The following is a 15,779-nucleotide window of genomic DNA, read 5'->3' as shown; positions in this document are numbered from 1 at the left end:
TATCTGGGCGGCTGTGGGGAGGTGGGGGAGAATGTGCTGAGCCGGGAAACCCCGACACCACGGAGGATGGAACTCAATCCTCCGAGAGAGCCAGCCAGCCTCAACAGCTAGTGTAGCTCCCGTTGGCCTGGACTGAGCCCGCGCGGTGGGCGGGACGATGAATACTGTGTCACCTGGACTCTAGCGCCAATCGGATTTTGAGCACCTCCTGGCTCGTTCAATAGACCAATCATCTCTCGTCATCTACGATCCCGCCCTTTGAGTCTAGCACGCACCGCACCCCCCTCGGAGTCTCTATTGGTCGCTGAAGATGACCGTCTGCCGCTACCCCCGCCCCAATACGGAAGCGGTGGGGTTCTAGAGCTCCCGTAGTGGGTGGGTCCAAACCATGGGGCAACCGGGGACGCCCACGCAGCTGCCCCTAGTGCTCACGACGCTGTGGGCCGCCGCAGTGGTCCTGGAGCTGGTTTATGTGCTGGTGCTAGGTCCCGGGCCGCCCCCGCTGGGACCCCTAGCCCAGGCCTTGCAGCTCGCGCTAGCCGTCTTCCAGCTGCTTAACCTGCTGGGCAACGTGGGGCTGTTCCTGCGCTCGGACCCCAGCATCCGGGGCGTGATGCTGGCCGGCCGCGGCTTGGGCCAGGGCTGGGCGTGAGTGGGGCGCGGGGCTCCGGGGCAGAAGCGGGAATCTGAGGCGGGGGAGGGGCACCAGATTCGAGATGTTAGAACCAGAGTACGTTTCGGCCGGGTTGCTAGCTCCAGCAAATTTGGGATAGAAGAGGAAGAATGAGTATTATTTTTTCACTCATTTCAGGATCTGAGGGTACAATGAAACATTCTCCACCACTTGGAATAGATCCCAGTGGAGGTGGGGGACAGAGGATAACTATAAGCCTGATAAGTATGCAAATTATATGAAATGTCAGACAACGTTAGTGTGTGGGAGCAAAAATTAGAGGGGGGCTATCTGGTCAACTTGGTGAGACCTTGTCTCAAAATACAGTTTTAAAAGAGCTGGAAGCTGGGCCTAGTGGTGGCACTTTGGGAGGCTGAGCCAGGAAAATAGCAAGAGCACAGACGCCTTAGTGATTCAATGAGACCCTGTCTCAAAAATACAAAAGGACTGGGTGTATAAGTCAATACCAAGCCCCTGGGTTCAATTCCCAGTACGAAAAAGGTGGTGTGTGTGGGGGTGCTGGAGATGTAGCTTATTGCTTTCTGGGATCAATCCCCAGTGCATAAATAAATAAATCAGCTAAGGGGAATTCAAGTTTCTGTTTTAAATAGGTAATCAGTCCTCACTACCAGAAATAAGTTTGAGGTGATGGATTTGTTAATCACATTGATTTAATTATTTTGCATTATATTAAAAAATTATAGTGTGAACATTGGAATTAAAAATAAAGGCTGGGCATGGTGGCACATGCCTGTAATCCCAGCACTTGGGAGGCTGAGGCAGGAGGATTGCCTCAAGTTCAAGGTCAGCATGGGCTACATAATGAGACCCTGTCCCCCCCCCCATAAAATAATCAAGGGAGACCTCATTGAGGCATTTGAGCAAAACTTGGAGATGACTTAGCTTGAGAATTTGAGGGCAGAGTGTTCCAGGCAGAGGGGCCAGACCATGCAAAAGGCCCTGAGGCAGTTGTGTGCCTAGCATGTTTCCAAAACGGCAAGAGAGCCAGAGTGATTGGGATGGAGTGAGAGAGAGCAAAAGATGTTAGGATCATAAGGACCTTCTACTACATTGAAGGCTTTGCTTTTTACTGGAAAGGAAATGGACATCCATTGGAGGTTTCTGAGCAGAGGAGGAACATAAATTCTAGAAGGCTCAGTCTTGGGCCAGGGATTTAGCTTAGTGGCACTGCACCTGCCTTGCAAGTGCAATGTCCTGATTTTGATCCCCGGTACCAAAAATAAATAAATAGAAGGCTCAGTCTGGCTTCTGGGGTGAGATTATGCTTGGAGTGGACAGAGGTTCAAGAGGCTACTATAACAGCCGGGGATTTAGCTCAGTAGTTCCGTTGCCTGCCTTGCAAGCCCAAAGACCCAAGTTCCATCCCCGGTACCAAAAAAAAAAAAAATCTAAAAAAGAGGCTACTGTAATAATGGCAGGGACAGTTCATAGTAACTTGGACCAGAGAAAGGCCTTAAAACTGGGAATGTCAGAGCTAGAAGCCATCCCAGACCTTCAGCCTAAGCCCTGGAGAGCCTGGGGAATCTTAGCTTGCATTTTTCTGCAGGGTACTTGAGGCTCAGCCAGGGTAGGTGGCTGTACTCGTTCTCTAGGATGGGTACAGGGTCTTACACTGGGTGGGATCTGGGGCACTCAAAGCTGCTGGCCCTGATCTTGTGGCTCTTTTACTGCAGTTACTGCTACCAGTGCCAGAGCCAGGTGCCACCACGAAGCGGGCATTGTTCTGTCTGCCGTGTCTGCATCCTTCGTCGAGACCACCACTGCCGCCTCTTGGGCCGTTGCGTGGGCTTCCACAACTACCGGCACTTCCTTTGCCTGCTGCTCCATGCCACTGGTGTCCTGCTCCACGTCTCTGTGCTGCTGGGCCCCGCCCTGTCAGCCCTGCTGCAGGCTCACGCCCCCCTCCACACTGCTGCCCTCCTCCTGCTGCCCTGGCTCATGCTGCTCACAGGTGGGGACCCTGGGTGGCCTGCATTGGGCCAGGGAGTAAAGCCCCTTCTAATAGGAAGTGGGGTTTCTGGCTGGTTCTCCTGGAACTACCCCGGGCCCAGTCCTGTGCCATTTGTGGGGCTAAGGGCAGTCTGGTGGGTGTGCAGACCTGTCGAATACACCATCTCTAGGCAAGGGATGAGTTTTGTCTGGGAGAGGAAGGTAAGATTCCAGGATTTTTTGGCAGAGGAAGAAAGAGCTGTAGGGGCCCATGGGGGTGGTGGGTGGTGGCAAAGCATTGTTAGAGGAGGTGGGCACTCTTAAGTGAGGGCAGCTGCATGAGCAAAGGCCAGAAAAGGAGCAAAGGCAAGTTGGTAGGAATTGGGAGAATGAAGGCTAGGACAGTAGATCAGGACTGGATGGTGGAAGGCCTTGAATGCTGGCTTGAGGACCTGGCTCTGCTTTGACTGGGCAGTGGGGAGCCAGTGAATGTTCTGGGCAGGGAAGCACCCAGTCACTGGGAGTTGAGAGGGAAAGACAGGACAGGGGTCTAAGGTGCAGTGTTCTGAGTGACGAATACTTTCTCCTCTGACACTCCCCATGATAATATTTCCAAAGATCTTTTTACTCTTTGTTCTCTCCCTGTCAGGATGCTTTCTCTCTTGCGTTCTTCCTCCTGACCTTCCCACCATCCTTTATAAACTTGTCCAGTTAGCTACCTCCCCAACTCTGACATGTCACTGTGCCTTCTTATCCTATCCCAGCCCAGCTCTGGCCCAGACCCCCCCCCCCCCGCCCCGCCAGCCCAGGGTCAGACTCTGGAGGCCCACAGGGGTTGTCAGAGTCTTCGGCCCCCAGTGACTCTTTGAGCAGCCCTCCTCCACCCACCTTGCTTCCCCTGGGCTGCACTGAGGCTCAGCGCTCCAGCTCCTTCTCCTTGCTGTCCTCGCAGCCTCCTGCCGCTGCTCCCAGTCGCCAGACTCAGGCTCCATCTCCTAATCTCTCAGGCCTGGGCCCTGAGAATATAAGCATCTGAAAGTCTGTGTGAATGGTCCCATTTGTGCCTAGATGGCTCTGTTTCTTGACCTCCTTCTCCATTTTACTTCCTTCTCCCACTCAAGTTCACATGCTCATCCTTGTCAGAATCTGAAATGTTGCCTCCCAAACCAGCCCATCAGTCAGTCCTCTTTCTGCCCTCCCCCCCTTCTCCTCCTCTCCACCTCTCGTTCTTCCACTCCATGACACCTGTCCCAGGAGCTGCTGGGCCCTGCAGGGTCCTGGCTGTCACCTTTCTGTCCACCTGCTTTCTCCTGTCTTCACTGCCTCATGTTCAATTCTGACCCCTCCATTTCCCACCACTCTCCTACCAGCACCTCAAGCTTCCTTGCTTGTATTCTCCCGGCTCCTTTGTGTTTGCCTCTGACGTGGTACCCTGCCACGTTCATGGCCGTTGACCTCAACAGGTCCTCAGCTGTAGCTGGCCAGCCTTTGTTCTCAAAAGTTTCCTCCCCCAACGACTGCAACTCAAACCTTCCCCACTCTCCTGTCCCCCAAGGTCCATCCTGGAGAGAATAGAACCTTAGATGGTACTTCCAGTCATCCTGTGCTCACCTGGCTGACTGCCTCCAGTTATGTCTGTCCTCCTCCTCCCTGCTTAGACAGCCCTCTTTGTGGTGTCTACCTATCCTCTGCATCCCGCCCCTCTGCTGGCTTCCTTTGGGGTTTCCTACCTTGTGCAGACCTCTGAGCCCCACATGCTCCTCCTGCCTTGCTCTTCTGTCCGGTCTGCTGCTTCTAGAAGGTCTTGTGCAAGGCTCACAGCTACGTTTCTCTTATTCCTCCCCTGTGCTCCAGCCTGGCTTCTGCCTTATACCTTTCTGAGACCACCCCAGGTCCAGACTGTTTCCAGCAAATCTACAGGACTTTTCCAGTTCCCTTTTTGCTTGAGGAGACCGTTTAGACTAAAAAACTGCCAGTTGTTGCATCCTTGACTGTTGTATCCTTGGCTTCACTGATACTTCTGACTTCTGACTTTCGTGATGTTTCCACCTTCCTTTCTGGTTGTCTATCTATCTGTGAAGTGGAGTCTTGCAGGTCTCAAACTCCTGAGCTCAAGCAACCTTCCTAACTCAGCCTCCCAATTATCTGGGGTTGCAGTCACCCATCACCACATGGGGCTTGCTCTCCCCTTTATCTGATGCCTGAGTGTAGCATGGTTCTCCTCTTGCTCCATGTACTCTGGCAGATCCAGCCACCCTGGGGGTTTCAGAGCCCCCACTACTCACATTATCTGTGTGTCCAACCTGAGATGGCATCTCAAACTGTACACTTCCTATCTCACCTGTGCCTCTCTGTCCCATCTACAAATAGAATGTTCTTTCTTCCACCTTGTCAGTATAGACAAAATTCACCTCCTCTGCCCTCTCAATATGTTTGTATGACAACCCTCCTACCTTGAGGATCTTTTTTATTGAGGTAAAATTCATCATATAAGCAATTTTAAAGTGTACAGTTCAGTGGCGTTTAGTATATTTGCAGTGTAGTACAGCCATTTCCACTATCACATTCTACAACATTTTCACCCCAAAAAGAAACTGTGAACCCATTAAGCAAACTCTCCTTATTCCTCCCTAATCTCTCTGGACCTGGCAGCCACTAATTGGCTTTCTCTTTCTATGCACTAGTGGATTGAGCATATCTTACATAAAGGGGACCACACAACACCTGACCTTTTGTGTCTGGCTTCTCTCTCTTAGCAGTGTTTCAGGGCATCTTGTAGTTCATTATTCAGCAGATATTTGTTGCCTCCTGTGGCATAGATGGTACAAGATGCTGTACTTTTTTGTTGTGATACAGACCATAGTTGTAAAGAAATAGCAAACATATCTGCTTAATGCCTGAGAGCACCCTGAGGGCAGAGATGCCATCTTATCCCAGTTTTTACAGTATCCAGCCTTTAGGCAGTCACCAAGTTTGTGATACATGAAATGGAAGTCATCACAGGCAGGAGTGTCTGTCCCGCTTACAATTGTGTTCCCATAATCCAGCATGGGTTGGCCAGTCAGTAGCAACCTGGTGTTTGCAGAGTGGAGCAATGAGCTCTGGAGGGTAGAGGTAGACCCTGGGGGCAAGACTGGGCTTTGGGAGGGCTGGGCCCAGCTGCTGCCCCCTGACTCTCTCTGCTCTCTCCCTGCAGGCCGAGTGTCTCTGGCTCAGTTTGCACTGGCCTTTGTGATGGATACTTGTGTGGCAGGTGCATTGCTGTGCGGGGCTGGGCTGCTGTTCCATGGGACACTGCTGCTGCGGGGCCAGACCACGTGGGAGTGGGCTCGGGGCCAGCACTCCTATGACCAGGGCGCCCGCCACAACCTGCAGGCAGCCCTGGGGCCCCGCTGGGCCCTCATCTGGCTCTGGCCCTTCCTGACTTCCCCTTTGCCTGGGGATGGGATCACTTTCCAGACCACAGCTGATGTGGGACTCATGGCTTCCTGACTCCAGGAGGAGCCAAAACTAAACAGGGCAGAGAGGAGCTGGACGGTGTGTGTAGGGGTAGGGGTTTTTAACATATTTTCAGCCCCACCTCCAGGCACAGGAGGGAGGCCAGGTTGTCCCTTATCCTTGCAGTGGGCAATTCCAGCCCTTTCTCAGCCTTTCTTGCCCCTGCCCAGCTTCCAGCTTGGTCTCAGGTCTTGTGACTATGCCTCTCCTGGCAGAGATTACAGAAGAGAGTCTAGCAAGGGGCTGCTTGGCTGCTGCTCTGCCAGGCTAATAAATTGACCATTGGGTCCTTGGCTTCCCTCTGTCCTTTACTGAGTTTCTGGTCCTTGTTTTGTTGCCTTGGCTGCTGTTTCTAGTTCCTCCATTAGGCCTGGAAGCCACAGAATGTCTGAGGGCCCAGGGCTGGGCCTCCTCTGGCTCTGGCAGGGGAATGGGATACAAGCAGTGGGAATCCAGACATGCTTTACATTTTACCAGTCTTTATGATTGGAAGCATTTCTGCAACATTCTAAGAACTAAGTTTGGAACCTCTCTTAGCTAATGTGATACACTGGGTAGTAAGTATGCTTATTTGGTGAGTGAAAAATGTAAAACCGGAGGAGTTGATGTGCTAAGGTCATGGGGTAATAAACAAAGGAGGCAGGATTTGAACTCAGGACTTTGTGCTTTCCCCTCACCATGCACAGATGGCGAGGAAAGGGAGCAGGAAAAGAATCAGGGCAAAGCAGCCAGCTGGGACTGCAAAGAGGATGGCTGTGCTCTTCTGTGGCTCTTTGGAGCTGTGTGCTTCACCTATTTAATGTAGCAGTCAGCAGGCTTCAACCCACAAGTTTTCTCTGCTCTTAGAGCCTCTCTAAAATGATAGTAAAGAAATAAAAGAGATATAAATTTACAAGGGGAAGGAAGACAGTAGACAGCAGTAAGTTAAGGAGCTTGACAGTTAGCCCAGGCTGGCCTCAAACTCTCCTCAATCCTCCTGCCTCAGCCTCCCAGAGGCTATTAGCAGCCTCTAAAGTGCTGGTATTAGAGGCGTGTGCCACCCTGCCTGGCTCTTGACAATGTTTTCAAAGATGGAAGGTAGTTAGAAGCCTGTTCATCCTTTAGCAGAGAATTAGAAATTGAAATAGCATGTTCTCGGAGGGACTGAGAGGCCAGCAGAATTGCCCCCTGGAGAGGCTCAGGAATTCCACCATAAGGTAGGCAGGTGAGGCTTGGGGCCAGCAGTGGGGATAGAGAGATAGTGGCTAAGGAGCAGGCAAGCAGCTACTGCTGGGGGCCAGGTAGAGTTACTGGAAGAGAACTGGATCAGAGAAGCTCAGGTCTTGAGGGAACTGGGGAAGGTGGGGATGAGGGGCTAGACCAAAAATGAGGTTAAGTGAAAGAGCACAGATAATGCTGGGGCACTTGTGTCCTCCCAGAATGCCCAGGGTCACCCACCCTCTGACAGACTCTGCCCATGCCACAGAGGTGACTGTTTCCTCCAGTCAGCGTGCACTGTTGGTATTTTTTTAAAAAGATGTTAGGTGGGCTGGGGATTTTAGATCAGTGGTGTTGCCTTGAAAGCACAAGGTCCTGAGTTCGATCCCTGGTACCAAAGAAACAAACAAAACAAAAAAAAGATGTTAGGAATTTGTGCCTGGCACTGTGTGCTGTACATAAGCACTGGAAGATCCGTCCTGTTTCCTTCCTGCATCATCCCCCGGCCTCCAGGATATCTTATTTTCATGTTTTTATTTAATGCTGAAGAGATGCAAGAGAATATTTATAACCCCTATACAGACACACACACTCCCACTCCCACTCCCGTTTGAAGGAACTACCATTTCCTTCAGTCTTCCCTGGCAGGGAACGCACTGTCCTATCTTAATCATTCCTTGCTTTGCTTTATAGTTTTGTTATATTTGTATTGGTTTTGCATGTTTTTGAATTTTACATAAATGTAATCATGAAGTTTATTCTTCTATGACTTGTTTTTTTACTTAATGTTATGTTTCTGAGATGTATCCAAATTGTTGCATGAAGCTGTGGGGAGTTCCTTTTCCCTGCTGTACAGTGATCTACTGGATATACCACATTTAATTTTTTTACTTTGTTCCACTGGTCATTTAATATACTCATGTCCTTTGGGACTGAGAGCCCTTGCTCTTCCATATACATTTTACAATCACCTTGTCAGATTTCATCAATAAACCTCTTCATATGGAACCCTATCGAATCTATAGATGAGTTTGGAGAAATCAGAATCTCCATGACGTTCAATCTTCCAGTTCATGAACATGATGTATCTCCTCATTGAATGTTTTCAATAAAGCTATACCTTTTCTTACAAAGATCATTCCCCGAGTATTTATTTTCATGCTACTATACATGACTTAATTGGGTTCAAGCACACCTAAAACTCATTATCATTTACTTGTACATTTATGAACATACTACCCATAAAAGGTTTTGTTTATCCTTTTAAATTTCTATACCTCTATTCTTGGACTTCTGTATGGGTGAGACTACTATAGATAATGGAGTACTGGCAGGGTGCACTCTTATCTCTGACTTTGGGGGATTAAGTTTAATATTTCACCATTAATATGGTCATTATGGGTTTTTGCTTTAATAGATGCTATTTACTAGACTAAGCAAGTTTTCTTCTATTCCAAATATGTTGTTTTTGTCTATTTATTATTTATTTATTGAGACAGTATGTACTCCAGGCTAGCCTTGAACACACAGTGACCCTCCTATCTCAGCCTCCTGAGTCCTGGGATTATACACCAAGCCCTGCCTGTCTGTTTACTTTCCTTTTTTGTTTTGGTACCAGATCGAACTCCAGTCCTTGCGTGAGGCAGGCAGCCAAAAAACTGAGCTAAATCCCCGGCCCTATTTTCCATTTTTGTCTCTTAACAATGGCTTTGCTGGGTGTGGTATCCCATGCCTATAATCCCAGCTACTCAGAAGTCTGAAGCAGGAAGATCACTAGTTTGAGGCCAGCCTGGGAAACTAGTGATAGCCTGTTTCAAAACAAAGTAAGGGTTGGAGATGTAGCCCAATAGTGAAGCACTTGCCTACCATGACTAAGGCCCTGTTTCTTTTTTTTTTTAATGTATAACTTTATTATCATTCACTAAACATACATATACAAAAATTAAAATTATTCAAAGAAAAGCAATACAAAGGGAAAAAAACTATAATAATATTCAAATATAACAGAACTCAACCAAAGCAAAACTGAAAAGTACTTAAACATTTTTCCATATAATTTTAAAAAACATCTCAGGCATTAACAAGACATCAGAAGATGTGATTTGTTTTAGAAAGATTTTCAAAACTAATATTGAACAAATAGTGGTCTGGAGAAAAAATTCTAATTAACTAGTAGACTCCATATAGGCCAAATTGTTTTTAAATTTAAATTTCAATATAGTCATGTGACACGTGATGGAAATATAATGAGAAATATGTTATTAGGCAATTTCATCTATGTGTATCGCAAAGTACCACACAGAGTGTCAACTTCTAAGTGCAAACTGAGAAGGTATACATCAATCATCTGTGATGGCCCCTTGATATTATCCAAATACAGTTAAACACGAGATACATGAGGCTACCACTGGCATAGCAGCACACTGTTTTACAGTAAACTTTTATATAAGTAGGATTATGCTCTAAAGGATGAAAAGCACAGCATGTTATGATAAGTACCTAAAACAGTAACAGTCATCTATCACACTATCAAGTACTGTGTACTGTACATAGTTGTATGTGCTTCTTCTGGAAACACCCTTCTCTCCTTTGATCTCAGTGACTTTTCCTTCCCAACCCACTGATGAGCTCCAGCCTAGTCTCTATCCACATCTCTTCCTATAGTTTTAAACACAATCTAAGTATGGGTTCTTTCCAGATTCCAGCCTGTAACTCTGATCTCTCCCCTTCCCCTCCTGCCACCCCTACCCCTTTGAGCCTATTCTTCATATTTCATGTTATCAATTATTCATTTTTATTATTTTAAACCTTATTTACACTTTCAGTTTCTCACACCAGAGAAACTATTCGGTATTTACACATGTGTGTCCTATTTATCTCACTTAAGAGGATGCCCTCAATATGCATCCATTTAGCTATAAATGTCTCTAGTTTCTCGTTCTTTATGGCTGAGTAGTACTCCATTTTATAAAAAAACCACATCTTCTTTATCCAGTCTCCAGTTGATGGGCACTTGGGCTGTTTCCAAGCTTTAGCTATTACAAACTGTGTCGCTATAAACATAGGTGCACATATATCACTGTGGTATGATTCTTTTAATTCTTTTGGGAAGATACCCAGCAGGGGAATAGCTGGGTCAAATGCAACCTCTAGTCCTAGTTCTTTGAGGTATCTCCATACTGATTTCCACAATGATTGCACCAGTCTGCACTCCCACCAACAATGGAGAAGGGTTCCTTTCTCCCCACACCCCCACCAGCATTTGTTATTGGATGATTTCTTTATAACAGCCATTCTTTTTTTTTTTTTTTTTTTGGTACCGGGGATCGAACTCGGGTTCTCGCGCTTGCACAGCAGGCTGCTAAACCACTGAGCTAAATCCCTGGCCCTATAACAGCCATTCTTTCTGGGGTGAGGTGGAATCTCAGTGTTGTTTTTATCTGCATCTCTTGAATAACCAATGATGTTGAACATTTTTTCATGTTTATTTGGTGCTTTTACTTGTCTGAAAAATGTCTGTTCATTTCAGATGCCCATTTTTGAATTGGGTCTTTGAATCTGGGGGGTCTGATTTGTTTCAGTTCTTTATATATTCTAGATAGGAGTCCTTTGTCTAAGGTACCACTGCTGAAAGTTTTTTCCCACATTGTAGGTTGTCTCTTAGCTCTGCTGGTGGTTTCTCTTGCAGTGCAGAAGCTTTTTTAATAAGGGGAGATCCCAGTTGTTGATTCTTTGTGCTTGTTCCCGTGCTACTGAGGTTTTGTTCATAAAGTCTTTTCCTATGCCAATGTCTTCAAGAGTTCTACCTAACTTATCTTCCAGGAAATTTAATGTTTCTGTCTTAATATTTAGATCTTTAATACACTTTGATCTTAGTTTAGTGCATGGTGATAGGTATGGGTCGTTTTAATCTTTGGTAGGTTGAAATCCAGTTTTTCCAACACCATTTATTTGGCTTTTTTTTTTTAGTACTGGGGATCAAACTCAGGACCTTCCACTTTCGAGGCAGGCAGCGGAACCACTCAGCTAAATCCCCAACACCATTTATTAAATAGGCTATCTTTTCTCCAATGAGGATGGTTGGCTCCTTTGTCAAAGATGAGGTGGCTGAGTATATCTGCAGTTGTTTCTGCATCTTCTAATCTATTCCACTGATCCTTGGGTCTGTTTCTTTGCCAGTACCATGCTGTTTTTATCACAGTAGCTTTGTAGTATAGTTTCAAGTTGGGGATTGTAATACCCCCAGCCATGTCTCTGTTGCCTAGAATTTCTTTTGCTATTCTAGGTCTCTTCTGGTTCCAAATGAATTTTTGGATTGTTTTCTCTAGTTCTGTGAAATATATTGTTGGAGTTTCAATTGGCATTGCATTAAATCTATATAGTAGTTTTGGAAGTATGGCCATTTTCACTATTTTGATTCTTCCTACCCAGGAACAAGGGATGTCTTTCCATTTTCTTATATCCTCCTCCATCACCTTTTTCAGAGTCCTATAGTTTTCAGTGTAGAGGTCTTTTGCTTCCTTTGTTAGATTGATTCCTAGCTATTTCATTTTTTTGGATTCTATTGTAAAAGGAATTGCTTCCCTAATTTCTCTCTCAGTGAGTCTATTATTTGTATATAAAAAGGCTATTGTTGGGGCCAGGGATTTAGCTCAGTGATTTTGCCGCCTGCTGTGCAAGTTCAAGGGCCTGAGTTCGAACCTCAGTACCAAAAAAAAAAAGGTATTGTTTTTTGAGTGTTGACCTTATATCCAGCTACTCTACTGAATCAGTCAATTAAGTTGAGAAGTCTTTTGGCAGAATATTTTGGGTCTTCTATGTAAAGTATCATATAATCAGCAAATAATGACAGTTTAACTTCTTCCCTGACTATCTTTATTCCTTTTATTTCTTTCTCTTTGCTAATTGCTGTGGCTAATGTTTCCAGAACAATATTGAACAGGAGTGGTGATAGTGGCCAAGGCCCTGCGTTTGTTTTTGTTTTTCAGGACCGGGGAATCAAACTCGGGTCCTTACGCTTTCGAGGCAGGCAGTGGAACCACTGAGCTAAATCCCTGGCCCTTAAGGCCCTGGTTTTAATCCCCAGGACTGAAGAAAAGATAGTTTAGACAGATTTTATTTTATTTATTTTTATTTCTTTGTGCCAGAGATCAAACTCAGGACCTTAGGCTTAAGAGGTAGGCGCAGTGCCACTGAGCTAAACCCCCGGCCCCAGATTTTATTTTTTGATAACTGTTATATAGTTCAGGGTGGGCTCTTTGAACTTATTATGGAGCCCAGGCTGGCCTCCAACTAACTGTAATCCTCCTGCCTCAGCCTCCTGAGTGCTGGAATGACAGGCATGTGCCACCACACCTGGCTAGACATGAATTTTTAAAAAATTACCTAGATAATATTCTTGGTCTTTTTTAGTCTTCTAATTGAAACATTCAGCCACTTTTATTGTAACTTTATAGTTGCTATATTCCTAACGCTTTATTTTGTGCTATTTCTTTCCTACCCTTTCCAATGCCTTTTTTTCCTTTGGTACCAAGGATTGAACTCAGGACCTTGCACTTGCCAGGCAGGCATGGCACCACTGAGCTACATCCCCAGCCACTTAATCCACTTTTTACATGTGGAGTATCTGTGTTTTCTTATTTTTGGAAGATTTATTTGGTTCTTTTTCAAATCAGCTTGATCATTTTGTATATTCTTTTGCTCTCAGCCTTTTTTCTTTACATTGAAAATGAAAAAGGACAAAACAAATCAAAATGAAAGAAAAAGAAATACATTGAAAACATTTTATATGTTGGGCATTCTGATAAATATTTGAGGGTCTGCTTCTGCTGGCTACTGTTTATGCCAGTCTTTCCCCAGTGTTTTATGTTACAATTTGACTATGAGTTGTTATTTCTTGGAATTTTATCAGTGGGATTCTTCTGAGGTTGGGTTAAAAACAAATCTCTCCAGGGGCCAGGAATTTAGCTCAGTGGCGAGGCACCTGGCTCACAAGCGCAAGGTCCTGAATTAGATCCTCAGTACCAAAAAAAAAATCTCTCCAGAGAGGAAATGTTTGTTAGTTGCCTGAGGACTAATCTGACCAATCCTACATCACTTTCAATGTTCAGTTTGGGGTTTTTAGGACAAGCCAGGCATTGTCAATTCAGGATTCAAATTTATTCAGTGGCATATGGTTAAAAAGTTCTCAGGAATGAGGGCCGGGCATGTAGCTCAGTGGTACAGCACCTGCCTAGCAAGCATGAGGCCCTGAGTTTGATTCCCAGTATAAAAATAAATAAATAAATCTCAGGAATGGGCCAGGGATGTAGCTCAATAGTAGAATACTTGCCTACCACCCACGAGGCCCTGGATTTGATTCCCAGCACCAGACCCTCAGAAAAGGTCTCTCCATCCCTTTTTAACCACCATGGAAACAATTCCGCTTGCTGATTCTGGTGAGATGAAGGTGCGGGGAGCGCTTACCCCTAGTTTATATTGAACATGTGAACTCTTTAAGGTCCTATGTGACCCTCATTTGGAGTAACAAAGGAGAAAATACCTTGGAAAACAAAAAACTGAAATTCAGGGGAAACACTGGTAAAGTAAAAAGATAATCTCAGTTAAGAGAAGAAAGTACAGTTTTGAAAAGATACCATAAGTAAAGACTGAACCAAGAGCAAAAAAATTGAAAAATAACAAAAAATATTTAAAAGTTCAGAAAAGCTGACAAGCCAGGCACGGTGGCACATGCCTATAATTCCAGCACTCAGGAGGCTGAGGCAGCAGGAGGATCACTGCAAGTTCAAGATCAGCCTAGCCTATATAGTGAAACCCCATCTTAAAAAAACAAAACATAAAACTGCTAAAACTCAGAAAACAGAACAAAAAGATAAATGTGAGAGAAGAGAAAACAAAATCAGAATCAAGCTTAGCCTCCCTGCAATAAATGGCCTTTTATCAGATGCTAGGCTTAACTGAAGTTGCAGAGAGATCAGAGAAAACTGAGAGGAGGAAATTATCCAACAAACAATTCCAATACAATTTCCTGGTTCTGAAGGATGCACATCTATACTGCACAAGAAATAATGACAAGCGCTGAGGATTTAGCTCAGTGGTTTCGCCACCTGCTGTGTAGTTGCAAGGACCCAACTTTGATCCCCAGTACCAAAAAAAAAATAAATTTAAAAAAAAAAGAAAGAAAGAAATACTGACAAAAAAGTCAGGCATGTCACAACATTCAGAACTTCTGAGAGAAAAGAAGACAACTGGAAGTAGAAATGGTACAGAAGTTTAGAAGACACAGAGAACTGCCTGCAAAATGATTTCCAATTTCAAATTTTATGATCCAAAGTACCACATATATTTGAAGAATTAAAAAAATATTCAGCTGGGTGGGGGATTTAGCTCAGTGGTTTTGCCGCCTGCTGCGCAAGTGCAAGGACCCGAGTTTGATCCCCGGTACCATAAAAAAATATTCAGCCAAGGGGGCCGGGGATTTAGCTCAGCAGCACCGCACCTGCCCCACAAGTGCAATGTCCTGAGTTCAATCCCTGTACCCTGTCCCCCTCAAATATAAATATTCAGCTAAGCAGTCCCATAAAATGTTTACCTCTTAATGTTTTAAAGAAGGTACTGTGGATATGTTTCACCAGACAAGGGTGAACTAAGAAAGATGACCTGGAACCCAGGAATCAGAGATCTACACATGGAGAGGGGCAGTTAATTCTGGAGAGCAAACAGACCTCAAGGAAGCAGGGGATGGAGGGAAGTGTTGCGGGGGAGCAACTGTCAGACTGGGAAGGGGGAGTAATAGCTGATGTATTAAAAAACTAAGTGAGGGCCAAGGATTTAGCTCAGTGGTTCTGCTCCCTGCCTCGTAAGTGCAAAGACCCAAGTTCGAACCCTGGTACCAAAAAAAAAAAAAAAAAACCTAAGTGAAAGAAAAAAAGAAGGCAATTACTAACTCCATGAAAAATTTCAAACTTTAAAAAAATTATTTATAGCCCAATTCTTGGCTTTGCATTGGATAACTTTCTCATAGTAATGTAGATATATAATATATATTATATACAATATTACAATATTATATACATTATATATAAGAATATATATTATATATATAAATTAAAACTGACTAGTCATTTACTAGGGATGGATGCTATTTTGAGAAAGCCTCATCTATTACAATACCTATTTTCTTTTCTTTTTTTTTTTTTTTGTACCAGGGATGGAACTCAGGTCCTTGCGCTTGCGCAGCAGGCGGCGAAACCACTGAGCTAAATCCCCAGCCCTATGATACCTATTTTCAACACATATCTACGATTCATAAATAAGAGTAGTATATGCTTATTAGTTTATAAATCCTAAAAGAACTAGAAGTGATTGTTGCAGGTGAGCCATCCCAGGGAATGAGGGGAGCCTGGCTGTTTGTTATAAACTGTCTAATTCCATCTTACCAAGTAGGTGCTTGTTTTAAAAT

At 45.0% G+C, this 15,779-nt stretch overlaps 1 protein-coding gene across 1 annotated transcript; it reads left to right on the top strand.

Moving 5' to 3' along the window:
* The first annotated feature begins 325 nt into the window (after positions 1 to 325).
* Zdhhc24 (zDHHC palmitoyltransferase 24) lies at positions 326 to 8,456 on the top strand. The gene is made up of 3 exons (XM_004852296.2): positions 326 to 648; positions 2,368 to 2,645; positions 5,820 to 8,456. Exons 1-3 carry the CDS (start codon positions 389 to 391, stop codon positions 6,113 to 6,115), a joined length of 834 nt encoding a protein of 277 aa, XP_004852353.1. The 5' UTR covers positions 326 to 388; the 3' UTR covers positions 6,116 to 8,456.
* The last annotated feature ends 7,323 nt before the right edge of the window (positions 8,457 to 15,779 follow it).

Source organism: Heterocephalus glaber, unplaced genomic scaffold, assembly GCF_053883595.1.
Source record: "Heterocephalus glaber isolate CG9 unplaced genomic scaffold, H.glaber_assembly_v1.0 deba00000594, whole genome shotgun sequence".
NCBI classification, from domain to species: Eukaryota; Metazoa; Chordata; class Mammalia; order Rodentia; family Bathyergidae; genus Heterocephalus; species Heterocephalus glaber.
This window is presented reverse-complemented; position numbering and strand designations above follow the sequence as displayed.